Source organism: Ciona intestinalis, unplaced genomic scaffold (assembly GCF_000224145.3).
Source record: "Ciona intestinalis unplaced genomic scaffold, KH HT001066.1, whole genome shotgun sequence".
In the NCBI taxonomy this organism is placed as follows: domain Eukaryota; kingdom Metazoa; phylum Chordata; class Ascidiacea; order Phlebobranchia; family Cionidae; genus Ciona; species Ciona intestinalis.
Window position 1 is genome coordinate 1,487 of NW_004191387.1, and position 27,043 is coordinate 28,529.

Genomic DNA, 27,043 nt, shown 5'->3' on the forward strand with positions numbered 1-27,043 from the left:
GAAACGTAGAACTTTAAACAGATGTTTAACTTTGAATTAGTAGTGATTTAAAATCTTTAATAGGAGCGTTATTTTATCACTACTTTGTTTTTCAAGAAAAATAATTTCCTTATCCTTACGTTTATGTCAATCAAAATTTATACCGGTAACACTGGAAATGTGTTGTTTATCCTAGAATAAGTATATATGTTTAACTTTAAACAAAGGATGTTATTTTAACACTACTTTGTTTTTAGGAACATCAATTTCTTATTAAGTTCACACTTGTTATTGTGGTTAATATATTACTGTGGTCATGGCACATCAAGAACCATCGCATCAGTACATTGAACATGCACCGCCGCCTATATTTTACTGCTGGAAGTATTGGCTGACCACTGGAGAGGTCCGTGAGGGATGCACGCCTGTCAATCCGAACTCTAACATGCTAGATTTGAATGACTATGGTTGGGCCTACATGGCGATACCAGTCGTTGGCCTTTTTGTGCTGGTGTTCCTGTTCTATTGCGTGTGCCGTGGCAAGACCAAGCAAAAAGTGCCGAAACAACCTTTGATTTCGGAAGTCAGCGAGTCCGAGGAGGAAGAGGACTACAGAGCAAGAGGGAGGAGCTATCGTGCTGTGCCTGTTAGGAGCGCCAATGCTAAAGATTTCTACACCGTTGTTCCTATTGAGGGAAAAGTTCCATTGAACGGCAATGCGGATTCGAGGCCCCAGCAACGTATATACCCCCGCCTTACTACCATGAGACATCAAGTTGGGATAAACGGGAAGCCAGTTCGCGGTAAGGGTAACTCACAAAGCCAACCTAAATCCCCCGAAGAATTCCTGCCGTCCAACGACTACCAACCAGACCCAACAGCAAAACCGGTGGAGAATTCTCGCAGCCGACAACCTTCATCATCAGAGGAGGAGCAGTAAAATAAACTTTTACGAAGACAAAATATAGTAGGGTGGGGGAAGATGGGACACTTTTTCATTCTATTTTCTCGTACCATTTAGTAGTAAACAAAAAACATTCAAATAATTATAAAACCGTATCCTCACGACTCCCATAGACCGTTGTTAATTGTTTAAAACACGATCGGAATATTTGGATATTATGTGCTAAAGGTGTCCCATCTTCCCCCACCCTACTATACATTTTGGATTCTACCAACGTTAAAACACTGTTTAATTTGTATGAACAATAATGCACCCGTTTTATGCTTTAATTAACATTTATAATTCAATTAATGTGCTTGTAGTAAATATATATCGATAGTGAAACTAAGATATGGAACAAATGTACATTTTGCTAAATTTTATAGTATGTGTGTTGTTTGCGCGTATATGCTATGCTGCCAAACAAACAGCATGGAAAATAAAATGTTTTAAAATTATGAGTTTGATGCTCGAAACTTGTTCCGTGTCCGGTACAAATTGTCCGAGACAAAACATCGTAGACAGGAGTGTATAGACAGGAAAAACCCGTGAACGGGAATAGGGAAAAGCGCGGGTTCTATGACCGTTTAAAAATGTAAATGGAATGGGCCATACGACAAAGTGTTTTATTTAATAGTCGGGAATTTTAAAACACACAACAAGCAACCTGACGAACAGCGGGTGCAATATGGCGCTGCATAGAAAGCGTTTGATACAACTTTCAAACATGAGAAACATGACGCATTTTCGTGTCCATATAGGTATACGTGGCTTGCAGGTGGGGAGAAAACGACTTGATTTGTATGTATATTAGGATGTGGTAAAATTGGCATGTTTTAATAGCGTGGGATGAAATGAAACATGTGAGTTTTGATGTGAACAAAAAATGGACAAATTTTGAACAAAACCTTAAAATAAGTTATTAATTGCAAAATTAAATATTGTTCCAATCGACCCAAATATGGTCTTAACAGACATAAATATGGTCCCATTTATTTTTTGTAATTAACAAACTTTTATTTTCTTTTTTTAACCGATCTTTTTTCATATATTTTAGGAATATATTTGTGTCCGTTGAAACAATATTGAATTTTTCGCTACCACTTCTTAACTACTGCACTAAACTAGCAGTTAAAATCAATTTAGTTGAATCACATTTGTTTTTCACACCTTTTGCGTTTTTCGAAACTTGGAAGGCGTAAAGTTTATACCTCGAAATTTCCGATAATATGACCTACTATTTTCTAACTACTGTGCTGGATATATCAGACCAGCCTGGTGTAGTGGTAAATAACGACCAGTGGGTTTAATGAATGTAACTGGGTGCGGCTGATAATTTGGACAACCCATTAGTGACCACTGGGTTGACTTGGTAAAAAAAATATTTTTCAAACCGACTAAGTAAAATATGTTATTTTAAATCAGTACCATTACTTGTTTTAAGCAATATAACCTGAAAATTTTATTAAAAAAAATTCGTTTACATTATTTTACACAACATTTTTTTCAAATTTGCAAACCGAATTAGGTTAGAGACACCACTTTTCAACAGTGTGTTATAATGCACTTTATCGATATAATGTTAATTAATAAAAGTACATATCATTAATTATATAGTTTGAGAATACACGTGACTATGGTCACGTGGGTTGTGTCTACAACACGAGTTAATTTTATGCAGGGAAATACGACGTAAAACAGGTAAAGTTGGGTGTGGAAGATGGGAAATCTTTTTTTAGACCGTTGTTAAATGTTTAAAACACGAAATTATGTGCTGAAGGTGTCCCGTCTTCCCCACCCTACTATAATATTAAGCGGTGTAGAATATACAACCACAATAAGCAAGACACAATCAATATATTCGCAATAAATAATCAACGATGAAGCTTTGATTGCGCAACATGTTTACCCATTACTGGTTGTTGAATAACACGATAACATGTTAGGATTAAAAGTGTGTTTGCCTTCTAGAAAATTCGCGCTTTTACGCGAAAGATTATTGTTAACCGTATATATCCTCCAGATTATTATTTTTTATTTATCTTTTTAATTAATTGTTAGCGTAGATGTTATTATTAACGCTATACAGTGCAACGCACATTGAACGAATGTAAAGTATAAACATGTGTTTTTGGTATGAGCGGTTAAAACTCGCGAAAAATGGTCAAATTTGAACAAAGAGAAAATGCACGCTACTAATTCGACCCTTGTATATACGTTACATTCACCCATTTAAATATTAATTCATTCACCATCCAACTTATGCTAACTAAGTTACATTAGATTAGTTGAACATAATTGTGTAGTGGTATGAAACGATGTCGGGCGATAATTAAACATTCCGTGGGTGGTGCTGGTTGATCTTGGTGATTGGATCTGAAGGCCCAATCCGGTGTGCGTCTCCCATCCACTTCCTCTCAATGGATAACCACCAGGGGTCCAATCTCCATGATAACCAGGTTTCCCGTTGCTCTGTGTCACTGTATCAGTCTGTTGATAAATAACAGAACTTCTCAACTTGGGAAACTAAATTCTAGGTTGTTAAAAGTTTACATTAAATTGAAAGTGAATTTTTCGAAATGATTTTGTAAATCGCTTTAATATGTGTTTCGTTAAAATATGAAAAAAAAACAACCATAAAGAACAAATGGATAATTGTATAGTTATGACAGAACTTCCACATTTTGGGTATATACCTGTTTTCGAGATTTATGTCGCGTGCACTGACAGCAGCTTTGGCTATTATGATGCAATGAATCCACATGTGAATCCTTATTATTACGTAAAAAACATTTTGCTTGGTTGAGGAAAACATCGTAAATACAAAGCAGCGCTACTTCTGGCACATATTTAGGTTGTTTATTTCCGTTTAAAGGGTAAAGTATATTTGTTTTACACGCATATGTGAAGAACGCGGCGCTAAGTGTATTAATGTAATGCATAAATAAATACGTTAAACATGTGTGTATCCAGCCTTACCGTTGTGTTATAACTTGAACCGAGCCAAATGTTAGTCGCACTCTGTAATCCGAATACGATGGTTTGTCGACAGTAGTTATAAACTACGTCGTACATCGCTTTATCCACAATATCCACCAATCGACCGCCCATGTCAGTGCAGTACTTCGATGCTGTGTTACGGTTCATTCCTCTTCTATCTACAGCATTAGGGAACCAAAGGATCAGATTCTGATAACCTATTCCTTTACCTGTAAAAAGGAAATTCTGATTTTTTATAATATAAAAATTGATATTAAGCTAAATGAGATTGTTATCATTCGTGACATGCCATAGTTTAACATTAGTACCTATATACAAGGACCAATCCACAGTTATCAGCATCCTATCCCACCCTGCAGCTTGGTCAACTCGCTCTATTTCAACTATAAAGCTGAGTTTCTTTATTTCAAGAATGGTCACGTTGAACTTGTGGGGCAAAGATGGGTTGCTCGGTCTTGCTGTTGCGTGAACGTAATCAGGAGCTTTGGGCATGCACATTCTGTAGGGAATCTCTAACTTGGAAGTTAAATACAGATCGATACTTCCCCTGCTGGTCAGTGGTCGATCTGTTGTTAAATTAATTTATAAAGTTTTTTTTTCTAATTTAAACGAAAACAACTTACATGAATCAACTACGCTGATAACCTCTACAAGCAACACAAACCAAATGCACTTCATAATGACCAATAGTAATTGAAATAACCCCTACAGTGATCTGCGTTATGTTAAAGTATAGTTAATTGTAACAACTTAACGATTAAGCCTATTTAAATAACAGACTGGTGATGCTAGATATTGGCACAACATATATCTCGTTTGTAAACTATTAATTAGACTCGATTTATATGAACCTCAGTTCGCTTGAGTATACTAAACAAAGTAAAGTTTAAACTGTTTAAACCTATAGTTCCGTGTTAACACGTACCATTGCGTGTGTCTATTTTACAGAACTTGATTGACGTAAAAGTTTATACCTCGAAATTTCCGATAATATGACGTACCACTTTCTAACTGCTGTGCTGAATCAATCAGGCAGGCTATACCTTCGAACCCTAATGTATTAATTAAATTGCGCAGATACAATTTTCAAAGAGTTACCTTGTATATGTTACTTTGTGGGTGATTATTTTTTGGGGATATTTTTTATGTATGGTTAATAATTTGGACAACCCATTAGTGACCACACTGGCGTTTAACGACTGTTGTTTTCCGGCCACGCGAGGATAGAGTAAGAAGCTACATACATACAGAATAAGCATTGACTTTCTGAATGACATCGTAGTTTTCTGAATATTTAATAGATCTGCGTTCTATCTTCTTTTCAAATACATTTTATTACTCCCCGTTATTTCGGTACTGTCCCGAATTAACGTAAAACCCCTGTTTTGAGAAGAGCTTATACGACTTTTAAAAGTTTCGTTGTCGAAATCAGTTTTCTGTTAACGTTGTTTCAATTGAAACAAGAAACAAACACCAGCACCAAACTATTTAATGTCGCACTAAGCGCAAAAAAACGAATATATAAGTTTTTTTAACACCTGTACAAATCTAAAATATCTTTGCAGCCGAAAAGTATTTCTAAAAACTTGTTGTAAAACTTTGGACTGCATTTAATGGCGTTAGGTTCCCCAGATGTTGTTACGCAAATCGTGTCCGTTCGGAAAGACACACAGTATATTAACTGGTTGAAAGGTAGGTATGTGGTAACTTGTAAGCTGGCACGAGGTGTATGAAACAGAACAGCCGTGTTATAACGACTGTCGTTGCCCGCCATGCGAGGATAAACAAGTTACATACGTGGTAACTTGTAAGCTGGCACGAGGTGTATCAAACAGAACAGCCGTGTTATAACGACTGTCGTTGCCCGCCATGCGAGGATAAATAAGTTACATATGTGGTAACTTGTAAGCTGGCATGAGGTGTATCAAACAGAACAGCCGTGTTATAACGACTGTCGTTGCCCCGCCATGCGAGGATAAATAAGTTACATATGTGGTAACTTGTAAGCTGGCATGAGGTGTATCAAACAGAACAGCCGTGTTATAACGACTGTCGTTGCCCCGCCATGCGAGGATAAATAAGTTACATACGTGGTAACTTGTAAGCTGGCACGAGGTGTATGAAACAGAACAGCCGTGTTATAACGACTGTCGTTGCCCCGCCATGCGAGGATAAATAAGTTAGATACGTGGTAACTTGTAAGCTGGCATGAGGTGTATCAAACAGAACACCCGTGTTATAACGACTGTCGTTGCCCCGCCATGCGAGGATAAATAAGTTACAAACGTGGTAACTTGTAAGCTGGCATGAGGTGTATGAAACAGAACACCCATGTTATAACGACTGTCGTTGCCCCGCCATGCGAGGATAAATAAGTTACATACGTGGTAACTTGTAAGCGGGCATGAGGTGTATCAAACAGAACACCCGTGTTATAACGACTGTTGTTGCCCCGCCATGCGAGGATAAATAAGTTACAAATGTGGTAACTCGTAAGCGGGCACGAGGTGTATGAAACAGAACACCCATGTTATAACGACTGTCGTTGCCCCGCCATGCGAGGATAAATAAGTTACATACGTGGTAACTCGTAAGCGGACACGAGGTGTATGAAATAGAACACCCGTGTTATAACGACTGTCATTGCCCCGCCATGCGAAGATAAATAAGTTACAAAGGTGGTAACTCGTAAGCGGGGACGAGGTGTATGAAACAGAACACCTGTGTTTAACGACTGTTGTTTTTGCCCACGAGAGGATAAAGTAATAATTTACATATTATTTTTCCAGGTCTTGTGAATGAGAGTGCACATAATGTATTGGGTCCTAGATTGTCAACTGTATGCAGTGAAATCATCAATCATGTTTCTGAGTTTTTGTTTTACTTCTTAACAACTGGTGGTAACTTACAAACATTAGGGGAAGAATATACAGGCATGATCCAGGTGACTTTGATTACTATTGTGCTGTGAAAGACATGAGGTATTCCTTTAGCTCTAACCTGTAATTTTTACCAAATAAACTAAATCCGCCTAATTTAGTAGCTTTACTGAAACTAAGTTGGCAGATTTTAACTCCTAACTTCAGTAATGATTCTTGCACGGGATTTTAGTCAGCAAACTAAGCGTAAAAACGCACCAACAAAATTTCAGTCAGCCAATTAAAATATATATACTATATAGCTACCCTGATTGATTTGGTTTAGTCTGTAATGTACGAAAACACTGCCCCAAATGACCAGTAAAATTTGGGTGGCAGTAAAATGTTGGTCCTAAAATGTTCATTGCTTCTCACTGATACACTGTATAGTTTCAAACTTTGGGTTAACGTCCAAATTAAAGCTGCCACAAAGCTTCACTAAAGTAAAAAGACGGCAGCTTTTTGAACTGCCCTACTTAGTCAAGCAAGAGTATTTCTGACGTGTTTAAAATTCCAAAATATCAAACACAGGTTTAAAACCTTGTTCATTATAACACAACGTTATTCTTCAGGTTGATCACACAGAGAGACATACACCCTCTTTACTTAGAAGACTTGCTTTAATTTCTCTGTATTCAATTTCCCCATATCTTTTAAATAAAGTATCGCTTCAATTCATCAATTATTTAAACAAATATAAAAAAGTACAAATTATCACACAAGACACGAATCCTGAAATAACAAAGTTATTGAAACTCCTTGTCAGATTACATTTCTGCTTATTTTACATGAATGGTATTTATTATTCTATCCCGAAACATTTATTGGGTATAAAATATCTTAGCTATTCCCATCATAAGTCACAAACTGGCCAGAATTTTGCAAACCTTGGTAGATTGTCTATGTTGGAAACCTTAATGTCTGTATGCCTGCTTATGTTTAACTGGTATAAGAAGAAACAGAATTTAAATCTAATTCCTGCAACTTCTAATACAACTCATTCTAAAGCATTAATTACCACACAGTGCTCATTTTGTCTTGATGACTGCCAAGCCTGCACAGTGACCATTTGTGGCCATCAGTTTTGTTGGAATTGTATTCATAGCTGGCTACAAACAGAAGCGAAATGCCCTTTCTGTAGAGAGAAAATATCTGCTTCTGGTTTAGTTGTGATTCAGAATAGTGTATAATGTAGTAGGGCCTACACTTCAGTCGAAAACTAATTTTTCAGTCAGAAATCTGGAAAAGTGCGCCAATATGATAAATTGATAAAAGTACTGTTACTATTAATTTCATTCAAAAATATTTTCACATTTTGGTTGGGCTGCCTACTACAGTGATTCACAAGACCTTTTGAATGTTATTGTAAAAGTAAAATCATTTTATTTCATGCTTACAAAAGTTGTGTGAAATGTAGTTTCGGAAATTGGGTCGCCAAAGTTTTGCAATTAAACTAGGTTTTAATAACTGTTATTTTGCTGCTAATTTCCTTCTCTTCATTGTTTTAATGAATTTGGTCTTCGCTACTGTGATTAAAAAGAATAATAAATACTAAATAGTTATGTTGTATTAAATTGATTTATTAGATACAACCAAATAAATAAATTGTGTACATTAGAGTACACAGTATATTTATTGAATACAACCAAAAGATTAAATGCGTGCGATTTGCACCCAAAAAATAAATACAATTTGTACATGATAGTTGACAGTATGTGTGTTTTAATTTGCCTCTTCAAAATATGTCTTTGAACCATCCACACTTGGTTTGATCTGAAAGAAATATTACATGAAAAGTTGTAGCGGAATAATCAGTGTTCTGGGGTACGATAGGACATGTTTCAATATAGTAGACAGGGGTAAGATGGGACATGTTTTAATATAGTGGGCTGTGGTGAGACGGGGCATGTTTTTATTCTTTCAAATTCAAAGAATTAAGAGAGTTGTTAAATGAAACAGAACACCCCTGTTATAACAACTGTCGTTGCCCCGCCATTCGAGGATAAATAAGTTACATACGTGGTAACTTGTAAGTGAGCACGAGGTGTATGAAACAGAACATCCATGTTATAACAACTGTCGTTGCCCCGCCATGCGAGGGTAAATAAGTTACATTCATTCAACAATTCATACACTCGACTCCCATACACCTACGTACTTACAGTTTTTGATCCTGGTGTCCAACTAGCAGGGCACACCTCCCCATGTTTGTCAACAAACTGGAAAGCTTGAACCAACCTCAAAACTTCATCAACGGACCTTCCAACAGGCAAATCATTAACACTCGCGTGCCTTATGGTCCCGGATGGATCAATTATGAACAACCCTCTGTAAGAAATGAATGGGATTTTTTTTAAAATTAAATTTAATTAAAAAAGCCCAAATTTAAGTGGTAAATTTGAAAAGTCCTTTTTGTACAAAACTAAATAAAAATACTTTAAAATTAAGTTAAATCAAAGGAGTTTTGTATAGTTTATATAGAGGAAAAATCACTTTACTAAGTAATTTTAACTTTTATTAATGATAATAACTTTTTGTTGGTTTGGTCAAAAAAAGGTTCTACAGGGCAGCATGCTATGGTACCTGAGAATTAGACCAGAGTTGGTTCATTATCCCAACACCTACAACCCATTAGTGACCACTGGTTTGGAGCATTTATCGTCAAGTGTCTTGCCCAAATAAATTAACCCTATTTAGTATCAGTGTCTGGGATCGAACCCGGTACCCTTTGGTTACAGCACAAACACCTAACCACTAAGCCACGATGCCAAAACCATGGCCGATACACACACATACAAACAATACACAAACCTCAATGCGATCCCAGCATTCTCCAGCAACACACCATAATCTCTTGATATATTTTTAGTGAGATCGGAAAGCAGGGGTATTTTCATTTCTCCAAGTCCCCCTTGTTTTCTAGGTGTATTTATCCACGCAAGATGGCTGAAGTGAGAGTCAACTGAGGCTCCTACAACCACTGTGTCAAGTTTTTCAAACTCTGGACTTTTGTCGCTGAATGAGATGATTTCAGTGGGGCAAACAAAAGTGCTGGAAAAAGCTTGAGTTAGATCTAATCGTCAAAACTACAAACAAACTATTACAATAATGTTTGCCACATACAGATTGGCAAGTTTTGGTGCAAACATATAACTTTACTTATTTTATGATAACTGCCATCTTGCACAGCCTATTAGTGACTAATGCTGGCAACATCGGGCATCGAACCCGTACCCTCTGGTTACAAAATAAGTATTTTTATTCTAATACCTGTACAGCGGCACTGTTGTGTTATTTCATATAAATGGCACCAGTATGCTATTACTATAAAATAACATATATATATACTTTAACTCAGAGTTGAACGTTACCAAGAGGATAGGAAAATGTTTGACACGAAAAATTACTATGAAAATTCGTTTTAATTGTTTCAATATGTAGTAAACAATTACACAGGTTTTGCGCGTTTTATAAACCATTTGCAATTACGCGCCAACAAGTTGAGACAATTCAGGCTGAAAGTTTACTCACAAATCAAGAGGATAAAAGAAGAGAACTAAATATTTCCCCTTGTAATCTTCGAGTGATATTTCCTTGAATTTTCCTTCTACCACTGACATACCTTTGAATGGTGGAGCAGGCTGTGTTACCTGGGCAACCATGGATCTGCATGATGTTGAAATACTGGCTGAGTTTGGATTCCATTTTGAGATCCATGGGTTAAGACTGGACTGCAATGTCTGTAATTTATGGTTAATTAAGAAAAAACAGGCAAAAAGGACATTACAAATATAAATTTGGCACTAAGGAAGAATCCTCCCGTACATAGCAGAATAGGCTGGTGGAAAGTGTTAGGGGTTGGTGGTTAGCAAATAAGGTGGGGGGGGGGATTCTTTACAAGCACCATAAATTTAGTAAAATGTTTAGGCAGATGTATATTATACCAAGGTGTTGTAAAGTTAGTAAACGATTTTATAAAGGTTTTTCAAAAAAAACTTAAATTACATCTTTTCAATCACTTACATGTGTCCGTCGAAACCCGTGTACCAATCTATTAATAAACATGATGTAATAACTATTTGTATATTCTAATTAACAGAAGTCAAAACATTACAGAAAGAAATTTTGTTAGAATATAGAAAAGTGAATTTTCTTCGTTTCGTGTTGTTACTGCGCATGTATGACTGCGCACTTGCGCTCTTGAGCACATAACATTGCACCACGCGCACACACAAGTTGCGCAGTGCGCACACCCAGAATTGCACACGTATAATAAGCATATGTAATATTTATGGTTTCCAACGCATGCTCATATGAAGCAATTTGTATAAATAAAGTTTTTTTGTACAGTTTCCCCATACATATATAGTTGTTGGTTAACTTAAAAAAAGCGGTAAAAATAAATACAACTCAGTCAATTACTTGTAACACGACGCATTTTAGGCAATTCTCCAAACCAGGTAGAAAAAAAAACAAATCTAAAACGGTAGCTTATACCAAAGTCACCCGATTCGCCCCGTTGTTGGTTTACTTTGATAAAATGTCGAGCAACTTATTTGGGAAATGTAAAAATCCAGTATAACCCTCGGGAATTCCCCTGATTATAGTAGCAGATTGAGCCAAAGGTTTCTTATTAAATAATCGTCGCATAATATTTCCGGCAACGCATCGGGCAAGTGGGCGCAGTGAGTGTGGTACAGACGAAAAGCTCTAGCAGTTTTGAGATTTTAAATGGCTGCAGTCTTAAGCTTTGCTTTTAATTTATGTTTAATATTTAGGTCACTGTAAAAAGGTTAATAATCACTTCTGTAAAACACGACCTAACTAAATCAATCTAACTGCTTCAAACCCAATGTTCATTTAGCTATTAGTGTTAATACTTAGTAAAAGCATGATAAAAATATAAACCCTTGATAGTTACTGACATTTAAAGTAAAACTGAATAATGTTGAAGACAACCCATTTGGAAAACTCGATGGACAACAATCTTACAACCACCGTTGATGCTGTGAATGGAATAAACGATGAAACAGTTGGTAAGACATTCTTTAAATTACAATACAGCCAATGTGGATTTTTAAATGTTACCACAATTAATTATACATTAAAAATTTTTGGATGAAAAATTATCAAGGGCCAAACTTTTTTACGGAGTATTAAAATACTTTCTTAACAGTTTTGGTGGTTATAATAATTTGCCACAAAACAAATACTTATGTATTTATAAATATACATATATGTAGACCCGATATGTGTAATTTTGAAAGGCAAACCCTGGAATTTTGTGCTTGTTAATCAAAATATAAACATTACAACCAATAAGTTAGACTTGTTTCACAAAGGAACTTAAGTCTATAATCTTATTGACAACTTCAGCAATCGTTTTCCCGCCACGCGAGAATAAACCAATTTTCATTCATTAATAAGCAGAATTTAATTCTTAGCTCCCTAATAAAAACTCAAGGGGGTTAATCCACCAGTTAAAAACTATTATTAAACTTTCAATACATGCAGGATATGATTATGAATTCATCCCATCTTTGGACAACAAGTATATGTGCCCTATCTGTTTGTTGGCATTACGTGATCCTGTTCAAACAGAATGTGGGCATAGATTTTGCCATCTGTGTATATTACGCTGTATCAGGTAAAATCTATTTATTTTGATATCAACACTTTTTAAACCTTTAGTGTGTCTAATATTTCTCTTTACTGTTACTTCTTCTATTTCTATTCATTGTTTTATCACCAACAAGTTACATAAGTGGTAACTTGTAAGCTGGCACAAGGTGTATGAAACAGAACATAACTACTGTCGTTTTGTTATAACTACTGTCGTTTTTTGGCCACATGAGGATAAATTAGCTACATTCATTGCATTAAAAGGGAAATGGAGTCAGTTTATATATTTAATGAACATGTAGTCCTTTCCATCTTATGACATTGTATTATGTAACGGTCACGCCTTTGAATAGGTTTTTGACTTCTGTTTTATCCATAAGCGTGTTATAACGACTGTGGCTTTACCGATACTTCTACCGATAAACTACCCATTTTTACGCTGTTTGCCTGTTGTATATTACTCTGACCTTCGTTACCGTAACCGGAGAAACAAAATAAAGTCATTTCTATTTCTAACAATGTTTTTATTTTATAGAAGCAAAGCCAGTTGCCCAGTTGACCAAATAACATTGTTTTCCAACCAACTTTTCCAAGATCGCTCAGCTCACAGGGAGGTTTTGGACTTGAAAGCAAAATGTCCCAACATTGGATGTGATTTGGTTGTGGAATTGCGCAATATTAAGGTGCATTGGTTTTGTTGTTACTTTGTTTTTGTTGGAATAATTAATTTACTCTGAAAAATTGACCCTAAAAGTTAAATATTAAGAAAAGCTGCTTTGACTGCAAAAAGTGCCTGTTGTGGGTTTGTTTGAGAGGTTACTGTTGTGCAAGAAGTTAGAAATAATCTTGTGGGCTGGACTAACAAGAACAGCTCGAAAAGGCTGCCCCTTTTACTATGGAAGCTTTGTGGCAGCTTTAATTTCCAGCCTCCCATAATTTTTAAGCCCTTTAATGTTCATTTATTTAACTTGTATTTTTTGGTGTAGAACCACATAGCAAAGTGCCCACATAGGAGAACACCATGCAAGAATGGCTGTGGGTTGGAGTTGTTAGAACAAGACTTGGTGCACCATGAGACAAGCCAGTGTCCAAATAGACCTGTGACTTGCCCAACATGCCAACAGGAATATGCTTTCTCTGCAGAAAAGGTGAGAAAATGATTTTATTGTTGTTTTAACCAGCAGTTGTTGAATGGGTCGTAGCACCTAGATAACAGGCCAACTATGTTAGTGTAATGGACCAACTCTGGCCTAAATCTTGTCTCCCATGGTGGGCCACACTCACCCATACCTTACCCATATAGAATAGAATGTGCATATACAATGTTGGGATAATGGGCCAACTCTGGTTTAAATCCGAGGTCCTATGACGTGCCTGGCTGTAGGACCTCACCCATATAGAATGTGCATATACAATGTTGGGATAATAGGCCAACCCTGGCCTATGTCCCAGGATCCATTTTGTAGGACCTCACCCATATAGAATATATCTGTAAAAGTTTAAACTGTGAACGTTGTGTCAAAATACATATGGTGTGAAACATGACACTCGTGTTATAACTCTGAGTTGCAACGCGTAGATAAATGATTGATAACAGGCAGAGTTGAATTAGGCGTTAGCAAGGCATAATTTGCATATTAATTACAGCTATACAACACCCCATATGTGTAACGTTATCTGTATTTTAATTTAACAATAGAATCTAGACAGCATAGAAAATCAAACGTTGAATGCATACAAATCCTGCAAACCAAATGCTAAGAGCATTTAAATGCTAGACATTAATATTTAATCGTCGTGCCTTTAAATCACTTAAGAGTTGAAACACTCCCAGTTTTTGTAGGAAATTAATATTGACTCAACACACAATTAAAGCACAAATTTATAAAATTTTTTTTTTTAAATGTTTCGATATGTTAATTGTAGACATATGTGCTGAATCTGGAATGAAAAATTTATATATAGTTATTTATAAAACCTGTGTTTAACAATTTGAATATCAAACACGTCAGAAATACTTTGAAACTTGACTAAGTAGGACAGCTCAAAAAGCTGCCTTTTTTACTTTAGGGAAGCTTTGTGGCAGCTTTAAATTTAATGTATATTATTAAACCTGTGTCTTTTTATGAAATATCAAACACTTGAATAAATAAGCTGTAACACTACCATTAACCTATAACCACAACTTAAGTCAGTCTTCTCCACTATAGGAACACGAGGAAGAATGTAAACAATATGAACCTGTGCTATGCGAACATTGCAATCATGAAGTTAAAAGATATAAAGTCAGTTCCTACTTCTACAATTAAATAAGTTACTTTTTCTTATTTTGCTAGCTAGATTCTATGATTCTACATGATGAATTTTGTTTTCATTAATTTACGAATGCAAAGGTTACTCAAAAGCAAATTTACTAAAAAAAATTTTTTTATAAAATTTTGACTTTTTTTTTCCAGAAACAAAAAGTAGCAACTTTAAAATTTAAAGTTTAATTTAATTAATCAAGGTTCAAAGTTGCTTAGGTTTCACTAATGCATCCTGTTGTATGGCGTTTAATGTAATGTAGAATAGATAATTATGGTATTTCCACTTTATAATTGTCACTATAATGGTCAATTAAGTTTAAGTAACAGGAAAGGAGTTATAACATATGTCAACGGTAATATGACAACCAATTATATAGTGTAGAAAGTTAATGAAATGTCCATTGAATGGCTTTTGTGTCTGTGATTAAACTATATGTACTACAAAGAGGTAATAAGCCAACTTAGGCCTAAATTCCATGGCGTGACCTCACCAATACAAAATATGTATTTCGATTCCTAAATAGAATTTTTGAACACACTTTTTTTTAATTACAACAGCACATATGCCTCTTAAATCAAATATATAACGCTAATTGGATGTAACACATTTTATTCAATAAGTGTTAACTTTTTATATTTATAGTAATATATATGCCCATTTAACTGTTACTCCCCATTTGTTGTTTTACTGTTAAATAAAAACATAATCAACAAATATTGCATTCATGTGCTAACGTTATCCCACTTTACCCCACAGTACTATATATTATGTATATATGTATAAACTGTTTATTTACATTGTTATATGTTACAGTTAAAACAACACATGAGCAGTGAATGCCCGCAAGCTCCAATTAAATGTGTGTTTGATAAAGTAGGATGCCATCAACAGGTATATAATATATATATATGTATATGTTTGTGTGTTAGTATGTATATAATATATGGACAACTGTTCAAGCATATGTAATGTACAGTGTACAATCTTAAATATATATATATAAATATATATTATACATTACAGCAAAAATCAAATGTAACGGGTAAAATGTTAAAAACGTGCAGATCAACCAGATAATGTTTGAAATATATCTCTTATGTTATTAATATAAGAGACTTAGATAAGCATTGGAAACTGTATACGCATATGCAGCTTATCAGTCATATTATGCTAATTATTTGTGATTGTTTACACAAAACTAGTAAAGTCATAATACATCGTACAATAACAATTAACTGGTTATATGCCAAACAAAGATAAGAACTCAAAATTAACAATTTCTTATCTTTACCTTCAAAACACCCCAACCCCTACAAAAATTACAAAACATATTTTTTATTTATCTCCTGGATAATAGAAAAAAGATAAGATTAATTAAAACAAGAATTGTAACCAAAAACCGCTTAACTTAATATTGTCTACTTAGAGTTGTCTGTTTCAACTGGGTGTTGGGTTTAAGTCGCAGTTTTATTCAATATTTTAATCTGCTTTTCATAAGCGTGTTTTATCGACTGTTTTTTTACTGTTAATTTCCTCTGTTCGTTGTTTTAATAATTTCATTTTCCCGCTATATTTGAAGAGATAAATAAAAAAAAACTGTGTCATTTATAATTATATTTTGCCAGGGTGCTAACTTTCCGGTTATGGACATTTTTTTTGAATGTTTTGTAAAACACAGTTTAAAACATTGGTGAAAATATTCGCAGTACCCCCGTCACGACATCAAGACGCATATGGAGAATACAACTCAAATTCACCTCCAATATTTACTAAGTTTTATCATGAATTTACAAAAACAAAACGACGAGCTTCAAGAAAGCTTAAAAGTTGCCAAATTAAAACTCGACAAAACAACAGCAAAGGAGAATGAATCTTCGGTAACATTTATATGTATTGCATTATTTGGTGGTATCTTTTTTAAAAGATGCTGTTTTTATGTTTTTATTAGAAGTAATATTTATTATATTATGTTATGTTATAAGGTTCTCCGCTAATATTTACTTTATACTGTTGGATGTTTATTTATACATGGTGGTTTCATACACCTTGTGTTTACGAGTTACCAAGTGTGCAACTTTGTGGGTGATTGTTGTTTTTAATTGTTTTGCTTCAATGTATGGCTGACAATTTAGACAATCTATTGTTGACAATTGGGTTCTAGCAATCTTTTGGAACTAAAAGTTTGAAAATTTCTGTTTAAAAATGTTTTGCTGCAATTAAATTAATGAACTAAAATAATATTTCAAACCCTTTAGACCGTTATTGTAAAAGTAAAATCATTTTATTGAATGCTTACAAAAGTTTTGTGAAATGTAGTTTCGGAAGTTGGGTCGGTGAAGTTTTGGTATTAATTTATGTTTAAAAATTGCTGCAAAAATGTTGAACTAATTTAATAAATATTTACGTAAATAATTTATACTTTCTTCTACCTAGGACGCCACTGTTTCTGATCGCCTTAGATTTGAATCTGTCAATATTTCCGATGGAAACATTTATTCCCCCAATCATGAAGCTGCTTCAGGTGTGGATTAATAAGTTACCAATTATTTGGGAAATATTGAACAATTTCATGTTAAATTTAGCATAAAAAGTCCATTTGTGGATAAAAAATGTAAAATAAAACATCCGAACGTCCATTTTTAAATAAAAATTTACTTTTTAAATTATATATCTAGATATATCTAAAACAAACAGTTGAAATTTTGAACAAAAGGTCAAATTTGGAAAAAAAGTTTTTACCGAAAAATTTAAATTTAAAAACCTTGATTTAGAAAACGATGAAATTGATGAAATTGACCGGATCAAAGTTGAGAACAAACGAAGGGAAGAAGCAATGGTTTCGTCAGCATCGTCGTCCAGTGCTTCATCTCCACTAGTGGGGGCCACAGGGGAACCACTGAACAACCATCTCCATCTAACGATGATGGTGAACAAACAAACAGACCAGGACGGGAAAATTGTCAGGTGGGTGGACAAGTTTTGTCCGAGAAAATGTTACCTACAAGTAATTGCGTATACTGGTATTGTATTAGTTTAATTATTAATAACTTTGTTGTCGTCTTAGATCTATTACCGCTTTTTCAAATCATATTTTAGCTTGTATTATAAAACCTGTGCTTGGCAATCAAACAAGTCAGAAATACTCCGAGAGATTGATTAAGTAGGGAAGCTCGAAAAAGCTGCGTCTTTTACTTTAAGAAAGCTTTGTGGCAGCTTTAGCTTGTATGAATTTAGATTTATTTAATTTGCTTTCTGATTATGTTTGAGTCTGCTCCCATATTTTTTCCAAAAGCTTTAGTTTCCAGCTTTCCTTTAAATTACTTCCACGCTATCTCTATATGCCTGATCTTATTTGCATATTTTCTCACACATTTACTACAATAAAGTCCTCGTTATTTGATTATTGTTGATAAGTTTGTAAACTGAAACTACTAAGCTGTATTCCTGTCAAGGAATGGGGCAAATATTAAGTTTAAGCAAGATATGTCATGGATGGTTACTTTATGTAAGTGGTTGTCTATCGGGATTATCTCTAATGACAGTCGTTATAACACAGGTGTTCTGTTTCATACACCTTGTGCCCGCTTACAAGTTACCACGTATGTAACTTTGTGGGTGATTGTTTTCCGTATAATAATTTGAACAACCCATTAGTGATCACTGGGTTGAAGCAATTGCCGTTAAGTGTCTTGCCCAAGGACACATACGCCCACAATCAGTGGTGCAGCCAGGGGGGGGGGGGGGGCCTTTTAAACCCCCAAAAAAAGTTATTTAAAAAAATTTTTTTTTAAATGTTTTTGAAAAATTTTTTGATTAAAACACCCCCCTTATTTTTTTCTGGCTGGGTGACTGCCCACAATAGTAGCAGCACCAAGCTTTAAACCCAGTATCCTTAGGTTAGCAATCTAACCACAGTACCACAACCCCAACCCTTTATCTTTCTAATTCATCGCCAGACTTGACCACCACGTGCGTGAACTGATGGCGAAGATGGAAACGCAAATATTACAAATCAAAGATATTCAAAACAGACTGACTGGGATGGAACAAAGGATTGATAACCAGGAGTTGAGGTATGAATGAGCAGTGTATACAGTATATACTGTATGTATATACTGTATGTATATACTGTATATGTATGTATATATATATATATGCATATATATGTGTGTATATATATGTGTATATATGTGTATGTGTTGTATATATATGATTACATACAATATTTAAAGTTAGGCTAGAAAGTTAAGAGCCCGGAAGTGTTTTGCGAATATTTGAATAAAAAATACATAATTTGAACCCGGTATTAACATTTCATTTAGTGTGGTACTCAATTATATATTACAGATATATAGGTCTATGTATATATAATATATGTATGTTTTATAGGCTTTTATATATATGCATATGTATGTATATTATATATTACAGATGTTGCAATGGATTATATTATTGGAAAATTAAAGATTACGCACAATTACGCAGAGCAGCGTGTCTCGGTGAAATGCCGGTCTTACACAGGTATGTGAACTTTATAATTAATTTGGGAACTGCTTTATAAGAAAACAACATTGGCATAAAGCTTATTGGAAAATAACTGTTCAAAGTTTGTTTTTTTTAGCTTTAAAAGATTTTGTTTTTAAACTAAAACACACCAAATATTTTAATTATTATTACCAATTTATTTTTGGTATTAACAAAAAATCTTTTAAAGTTTATGTGTTGTTTTAAACATTTGTTTTTTGTTGTTTATTTAAACTTAAACGCACGACCACTCCAGCCCAGGTTTCTACACAAGTCCCCAAGGTTATAGGATGTGTATCCGTGCCAACCTTGATGGGGTGGAAAGCGCACAAGGAACCCATCTTTCCTTATTTGTTCATCTCATGAAAGGAGATTTTGATGATGTGTTACCTTGGCCTTTCTGTGGTTCAATCACACTCACTGTTATAAACCAGGTAATGAGGTTTTTGATTTTAACAAAACAGATTGATTAAATGAATGTAACTTATTCATCCTTGCATGGCGTGGCAACAACAGTCGTTATTTTACAGGTGTTACTTTACTTTACAAATCAAACGCTTATTACTTCGTTACTGGTTTTTTTAAATTAAATAAAACGTTTTTCCAGAAAGACACGCATTACTACAGCGTTTCTAAATAACAAAATACATTTTCCAGAAAGAGTTGCCATCACAGCGGGCGCACGTGTCTGAAATGTTGGAATCGCGAGCCAACTTAATGGCTTTCCAGCGTCCTATAACTGAGCGCAACCAGAAGGGATACGGCTACATAGACTTCTTACCACTCAATTTAATCGAAACTGAAGGATTTATTAAATCAGACACGCTTGTTATAAAAGCTCAGGTCCACGTTTATGAACTTTCTCTTCAATAAAACTAAAACTTGCAAAATTTTATTTTTATCTGAATTTTATTTTTTATTTGAGAGAATTATAATTATGTCAGTTTCATTTAAATACATTATCTCCTCCTGTATTTTTGTATGTCTGCCAAAACTTTACAACTTAATAAAACAAACTGTTAACAAACTTTCGAACTTATGCTGTGCATCTTGAATGTAGACCGGGCTTTATAGTTTTAGTTCAATTATTATTTCACCCATTATCTGGTTGATCTGAACGTTATCAACATTTCATCCATTACTGTCCTTTGTTGATTGGACCGTTAATGGCGTCTCACCTGTTATATTTCTTTTACTCATTTTCCTGGCCAGATTTTTGAACTATTTTTAAACAACCTATAACTATATCATTGTAACGCGTCTACAATAGTGTTTATTTATGTTTATTGTTTTTTCCTCCAGTGTTTAATGTCCACGCAGTTTCATTCCCGTTACACAATGTAATATACCAGCAAGTATAACCGTGGGCAGAAGTCATGTTGTTATAAATCTATAAATAATATGATGTTTCAATCTGTTTGTGCATTAAGTTTATTACAAGTTGCCATCTATTGTTGCTTTATTTGTTGTTATCATGCGATTGTACTTTGTTTGTAAAATCTATTTAGGCTCAGTTTTCCATCACCACAGTAAACTGGCTTGCCATTTAAAAATACCAACTGTATTTCTGTGCTTTGTTTTGTGATAAATATATACTGATAACCACAATTTAGTGCTTCTCAACCCCTCGGTCACCATTTGATTTGGGTGGGTCGCCTACTACAGTGGATCACAAACCCTTTTAAATGTTTTTGTAAAATTTAAACCAATTTATTGAATGCATACAAAAGTTATCTAAAATGTAGTTTCGGAAATTATTGTTAAATCACATTCCCAAACTTTCTGCTCACACCTGTTTTATCCTCCTATAATTTTCTGAGCTCTTCACGGTTAATAGTATAATACATAAAGTACTTTGAGTAAAATTGGTAAACTCTCGGCGACTCCTGAAGTTTGTTCTGCTGGTTTTTTGGCTAAATCGTTATTCATATTGTATGCTTACGAAAAAATGTTTGAAATCTACTTTAAAAATTTCCATTGCCAAAGCTTTGCTATTAATTTACGGATAATACTTGGGTCTTTGCAGAAGGTTGAGAAGCACTTAATAAATAACAGCATTACCGCCACCATACACTGTCATGTACAAGCTTAACAATATGTACTATGACCAACACTAGCATGGTCTATGTATATGAATGCATTGTTCTTACCTTGGTAAGGATAAGACCCAACCCAACACTGTGCACGTTTCCCTTCCACAAATATACTTGGAGAAACTGTATTGCCAAATACATTCTGTCAGCAATTGCAATGGTTATTTTAGGGCGAGTATTGTTGATTTTACCAAGATCGGTATATTTGACCTTGAAATTCAAAAGATCGCATTAAAACTCAATCAATATAGGGCAGGTTTTAGAGAAAGGCAAGTCATCATTTCTAGGGTGTAAGCCAGAGTTGGCTTATTATCTGTTAAAAACCATAGTTTGAAATTTGTAAGTGTAAAGTTATATTTTGCAATAACATCTCAACACAAAGCATGTCATGGGGCCAGGGTTTTAGTTTCCCTTTACCCCAATACATTTACTTCAGCTCTTACTTGTAAGCGGGCATGAGGTGAATAAAACAGAACACCCGTGTTATAACGACTGTCGTTTTCCGCCACGCCAAAATAAATAAGATAAACCATTCATAACACAAAAAGCTGCTAAGTGCTAATAATAATATTATCCCACATCAAAAATGTGACGAAATACATGGCAGCTTAAAAAACTCTGTCTTACTTCAAACTTCTCTGAATATTGATATCTGTTCAATGAACCAATAATTTAATTCAATGTTCTATAATTTAAACTTTAAATTGAGCAAAATTGTTTAGACAACATGTTTAAACAATACAATGTATAGTCAGTACAAAGGCAGTTAAAGTAAAAACTTGGAAATGTGCTTTGAAATTACTTAAATTAATTTTGCAACACAGTGTTTCTAAACCTTTTTTTTGGTACAACACAAAAATTAAACATAAATTAATAACAAAACTTTGGCGATCTAATTTCCGAAACTACATTTCACACAACTTTTGTAAGCATTCAATAAAATGATTTAACTTTTACAATAACATTCAAAAGGTTTGTGAACCACTGTAGTAGGCGACCCAACCAAATCAAATGGTGACCCAGTGGTTAAGTTGCACTGTTGCACACCATGTATTGCACTTCATACACAATAATTTAAAGTAGAAGTAAAAACAATTGTACTATTCAGTCAGAGGCGTATCTAGGAATATACATTTTGAGGTGCAACTCCATTTTGTTAGAAATATAGTTGTTTCTATAAACAAATGATGAAATACAAATATATATATTGTTAATGTGTCGATAGTTTGTTCGTGTCCACAATTTACATTGGAGACCAACTCTATTTTGAAACATTTGTTTACATGAAACTCGAAACCCAGATGTGCTGCAAATTTCATGTTCTCTACAAACAGGAGGGCCCAGGGTTACATAGGCGCCAAACTATTTAAAAAAAAAACTATTTATTTTATTTAAAAAAAAAAACTATTTACGCCAAACTATTTATTTTAAAACACAGGGGGAGTATGGATAGTTATACGCACATTCCTATCAAACAAATATGGTTCCTATGTTTACTGATTAATGCAGTGCAGAAAATTCTAGGGTTGGCCTGCACACCCTGCCACCCCAGGTCTGTCGCCTAAAGGTCTAGGCCCTTCCTGTATCAATATAAAATGATGTATGATTTTTCACGGAAATGGGGAGGTCCAGTCCCCCATATACCCCCTGAATACGCCCCTGCAGTCAATACATGGCACAAATATAAGTTGTATTATCTCCTAACAGAAGTAAATATCTCATCCTCACTCCCACTATCAGATGATCCAACGTTTGGTAATAATTTCATTTCCAACGAAGCGTCAACTTTATCCTTGGTACCTGCGTTAACGGTTCAGATAAATTATTGTTACTTTTTTGACACTAATTAGAACAATTTTCTTTCTTTTTATACCATGAGAACACACATAGTTACCTGCTGTTACTTTGAGGTAAACATGCAAACATATCCCAAGCAAACATACAACGAACCCACCCCAGTTTAAAGGGGTAAGATGGTCTCCGTTATACGTGGTTGCCAACAATAATGTCACGATTTCCTGGAAATGAAACTTATTTATTCCCTTAGGTATAACATGGGTGCCACATTACACGCCATATGGGGTGGATTAACTGCACCTCATGCCTGCTTTCAGTTTCTATTGTATGAGGGTGAGGGCCTACAGTCCTACAGTGAGGCATGCCAAGGATCTGAAACCAGAGTTGGCCTATCACCTCTACACTAAAGGTTATACAACCCATAAGTTATGCAATCCACTGCATTGGAACAATCATTGTTAGGTTCTTGCTCAAGGTCACTTATACCCACAATAGCATCATCGAGCATTAAACCCGGTATCCTTTGGTTATGAGAAATCACTCAACCACTAAGCCACGTAACAGGACCACTTACGAGTTACTAATATACAACTTCGTGGGCAAAACTTTTACAACAACAGTCTAAGAAATATGCACAGATATTTGGGTAAGCTTTGTGAACCACGGTAGTAGGCGACCAAACCAAATCAAATGGTGACCCAGGGGTTGAGAAGGATTGGTATAATTAAACATACTTACTTTTAAAATACCTGATACAGAAAGTGTAAGTGATGACGTATTGCACAACAATAAATACTCAGAGCAACTCAGCATGAACGCGATGGCACCTCCACATAATATCATTGTAACTGATAACGCAATGTCAGAAAACGTTTTGCCACCAAAAATATGACCCGAGAGAAAAAAAGATAAACCTACAAAAATAAATATCTATAAATAAATAATTATATGAATTACTGGAAATGAGTTTTTTATCTAAAGTGGCAGAGCATACTGGATGCTTATATAATATATAACCTATAAATAAATCACTAAATAAATGATCATATAAACATTATATAAATTACTGAAATACACCTTGTACCCGCTTACAAGTTATGTAGCATATACCTTTGTGAGTGACCATTTTTGTTTTTTGTAACAACAGTTTGGGACTTATTTAATATAATTGTAAAACAAAGTTTAAACTACAAACAGATCAATAAAATAATTTCAACCTTTTTGGTATAAAGCTAAGAAAGCGAATAAGAAATATGGGATATTATGTGCTAAACGTGTCCCATGCTACCCCACAGTTTTATAAATACCTTCTTGGTATAAAGCTAAAGGAAAGAGAGCAATAAACATGGTTGGTTGAAGATGGTAAAGCAAATCAATTGGGTTTCCTAAACCTGCAACACAAAAACTTAACTTTATAATTTATTTGTTCCTGTTCTGATGTTACCTGGCACTATTTACACAAAATTTTATAATTTTATTATTTTTTAATTGGTGTTTTTAATTTTTGATTACTATTTCTCTAAAGTAAAAGACGGCAGCTTTCTGCTGCCCTACTAAGTTCAGCTCTCAGAGTGTTTAATAAAACACCATTTGCATTCCTGAATTAAGAAAAAAATTACTAAAACCAATAAAACTACTGAAATTATCAAAACTATTACCTAGTTCTTTCTTTTGTGTAAGAACTTGACTCAATGTCCACCTGATTCCACCAATAAATGAAGCCGACAACACGAGGATGAATCCTTCAAGATTAAACTGGGTCGATTCAAACACAAACATAAACAAACCGGATGAAATGAGAAGAACGACAAACACAAGAGAAAATCTCTGAGAATAAAATGAACTGTTAGAGCTGTGTTTAACAAGGTAATGACACTAACCCATACAGAATAGAATGTGCATATACAATGTTGGGGTAATGAGTCACCTCTGGTCTAAATCCCAAATCCCATGTAGAATGTGCATATACAATGTTGGATAATAGGCCAATTTTGGCCTAAATCCCAGGTCCCATGGCGTGCCAAAAGTTGCACTCAAGGAGGCCACAAAAACATAATATTAATCACCCACAAAGTTACATAAAGGGTAACTCAGTTACATTTTACATCCATTCATTTAATCAACAACTTACAGGTTTTTCAATCCGCAAAAGAATAGAAAATCCAAGAATGAAAATGATTGCTGACGATTTGACCATCGTATATCTGCAGCAAAAGGACATATTATTAATATATCGTATTCATATCTGTATATATTATATAAACCACCTATCTTTTTTAGGTTGGGAAAAGATAGGTGGTCAAGTTTTCATTTTCTTTTACCTTTCCATTTTGTAGTAAACAATAAATGTTGACAGAATTATATAACCTTGCCCTTATCCATACGACTGTAAAAGAGCGTTCGACTGTGTGTTCTTTGTTTAACAGACGATTGTGAAATATAGGATAGTATGTGCTAATGGTATCCATCAGAATTATATATTTACGATTTGTAAGATTTGCAACTTACAGAGAAACAGTGATAAAAACGAAACTCCAGTTTGATAATCCAATATCTAAGGCACTTGCAACACCTGTAGATGGAGAATATGATTAAAGTTTTTGCATTACATAGCCTATATATTATAACAGTAAGTGAGGTCCATGCGAAGCACCCCCCGGTGTTGGGGTAATTAGCCAACTCTAGCGTGTCCTGCTATAGAACCTCACCCATATAATATAGAGTAGAAAGATTCACACGCATGTAAAGGTGAGCAAGTAGTGTATGAAGCAACTACAACTGTTGCACAATAAAATAAGACACTCGTGTTATAATTAAAAACTCTACCACTGGTACAATGCATAAGCACTGGTGAAAGCTGTTGCACAATAAGACAGCCATGTTATCACTAAAAACTGCCACTTGTACAATAACATAAGCATTAATAAAAACAAAAAAACAACATCTAAAAATACAATGTCTACCTGTTAAGAAAACTTTACTTGCATATGTTTTCCAATCTAATGTTGGGGAATTTTCTCGGCAAATTCGAAACACATTTCGTAGAATTTCGGACAAAATGAAAATTGTAAGGAAATGGATGCATGTTGTCATCAAAGGGTAATGGAATCTCTGCAAAGTAAAAGATAATTTGAAGGTTTATGGGTCAACAATAAAATTGATTTAACGTACAATGGAGCAACGACATTCATTAAAACACGGGTGTTCTGTTTCATACACATCGTGCTCGCTTCTGAGTTACCACGTATGTAACATATTTATCCTCTCATGGGGGAAAACGACATTCATTATAACACAGGTGTTTCATTCATACACCTGGTGCCCGCTTGCAGGTCAGAAGTCACAAAGTATGTAACTTTGTGGGTGATTGTTTTTGGTGTTTTTAATAAAACATATAACAGAAACAATAGTAAATACCTTAAACATCCATTTATTATAAAACGTGAGACCGATTGAGAAAACATAATATACTGACACAAGACAGATTGTTTTAACAGCAGTTGCTAGAATACCGGTCCCACAAACGGTAGTTTTCGTTTTTGCATCAGTACGCATTTAATTCAACACATGCCACTGTAAAAGAACGAATTCTATTGTTTTGTACCTAAATTGAATAAAATTTATTATTGCGAACTTACATTTGTGTATTTAAATCCTTATTATTATCTAACGTGAATACAAGTTATACAACAACTTTCAAAAGTTTAAATTAACTTTCAATCAGCTGACATACCACAAGTACTACAACGTCACTAAACGTGCACGTAGTTTATAAAAGGTTGGAAACCAAATATTTCTACAGAGAAAATATTATAGATTTAACTGGTAAGAATTTTAAAAAAGTAAATAAATTTATATTT

At 34.5% G+C, this 27,043-nt stretch overlaps 5 protein-coding genes across 6 annotated transcripts; 2 read left to right on the forward strand and 3 right to left on the reverse strand.

Annotated features, from left to right (window-relative positions):
* Positions 1–3,110: 3,110 nt before the first annotated feature.
* Positions 3,111–5,066, reverse strand: LOC100176601. Its single transcript, XM_002122541.3, has 4 exons — positions 4,546–5,066; positions 4,231–4,488; positions 3,902–4,131; positions 3,111–3,412 (listed from the first exon to the last, which is right to left on the reverse strand). The coding sequence occupies exons 1-4, from the start codon at positions 4,598–4,600 to the stop codon at positions 3,197–3,199; spliced, it is 759 nt and encodes a 252-aa protein (XP_002122577.1). The 5' UTR covers positions 4,601–5,066; the 3' UTR covers positions 3,111–3,196.
* A 400-nt stretch (positions 5,067–5,466) lies between these two features.
* Positions 5,467–8,407, forward strand: LOC100185991 (peroxisome biogenesis factor 10-like). Its single transcript, XM_002126580.4, has 3 exons — positions 5,467–5,614; positions 6,712–6,866; positions 7,413–8,407. The coding sequence occupies exons 1-3, from the start codon at positions 5,536–5,538 to the stop codon at positions 8,028–8,030; spliced, it is 852 nt and encodes a 283-aa protein (XP_002126616.1). The 5' UTR covers positions 5,467–5,535; the 3' UTR covers positions 8,031–8,407.
* Positions 8,400–11,060, reverse strand: LOC100175802 (peroxiredoxin-like). The gene is made up of 5 exons (XM_002126722.4): positions 10,864–11,060; positions 10,372–10,580; positions 9,652–9,891; positions 9,003–9,168; positions 8,400–8,613 (listed from the first exon to the last, which is right to left on the reverse strand). The coding sequence occupies exons 1-5, from the start codon at positions 10,903–10,905 to the stop codon at positions 8,563–8,565; spliced, it is 708 nt and encodes a 235-aa protein (XP_002126758.1). The 5' UTR covers positions 10,906–11,060; the 3' UTR covers positions 8,400–8,562.
* A 678-nt stretch (positions 11,061–11,738) lies between these two features.
* On the forward strand, positions 11,739–20,857 carry zf(traf/ring)-3 (zinc finger protein). Its single transcript, NM_001078511.1, is given in 13 exon segments — positions 11,739–11,876; positions 12,355–12,487; positions 12,998–13,145; positions 13,449–13,610; positions 14,673–14,747; positions 15,583–15,660; positions 16,476–16,646; positions 17,203–17,290; positions 17,541–17,733; positions 18,726–18,842; positions 19,201–19,290; positions 19,550–19,727; positions 19,951–20,857. Coding segments are annotated over 13 exon segments (1,740 nt in total). The 5' UTR covers positions 11,739–11,785; the 3' UTR covers positions 20,167–20,857.
* A 1,184-nt stretch (positions 20,858–22,041) lies between these two features.
* LOC100181275 (solute carrier family 35 member C2) lies at positions 22,042–26,821 on the reverse strand. Of its 2 annotated transcripts, XR_001975367.2 has the most exons (10): positions 26,601–26,821; positions 26,147–26,294; positions 25,692–25,755; positions 25,315–25,387; positions 24,842–25,010; positions 24,491–24,574; positions 23,922–24,097; positions 23,281–23,404; positions 22,813–23,186; positions 22,042–22,751 (listed from the first exon to the last, which is right to left on the reverse strand). XR_001975367.2 is itself a non-coding variant. In XM_018816931.2 (9 exons), the coding sequence occupies exons 1-9, from the start codon at positions 26,736–26,738 to the stop codon at positions 23,080–23,082; spliced, it is 1,083 nt and encodes a 360-aa protein (XP_018672476.1). In that variant the 5' UTR covers positions 26,739–26,821; the 3' UTR covers positions 22,042–23,079. The 2 variants fall into 2 exon arrangements, 1 of the variants encoding a protein (XP_018672476.1); XM_018816931.2 differs by having other exon boundaries at positions 22,042–23,186.
* Positions 26,822–27,043: the final 222 nt, after the last annotated feature.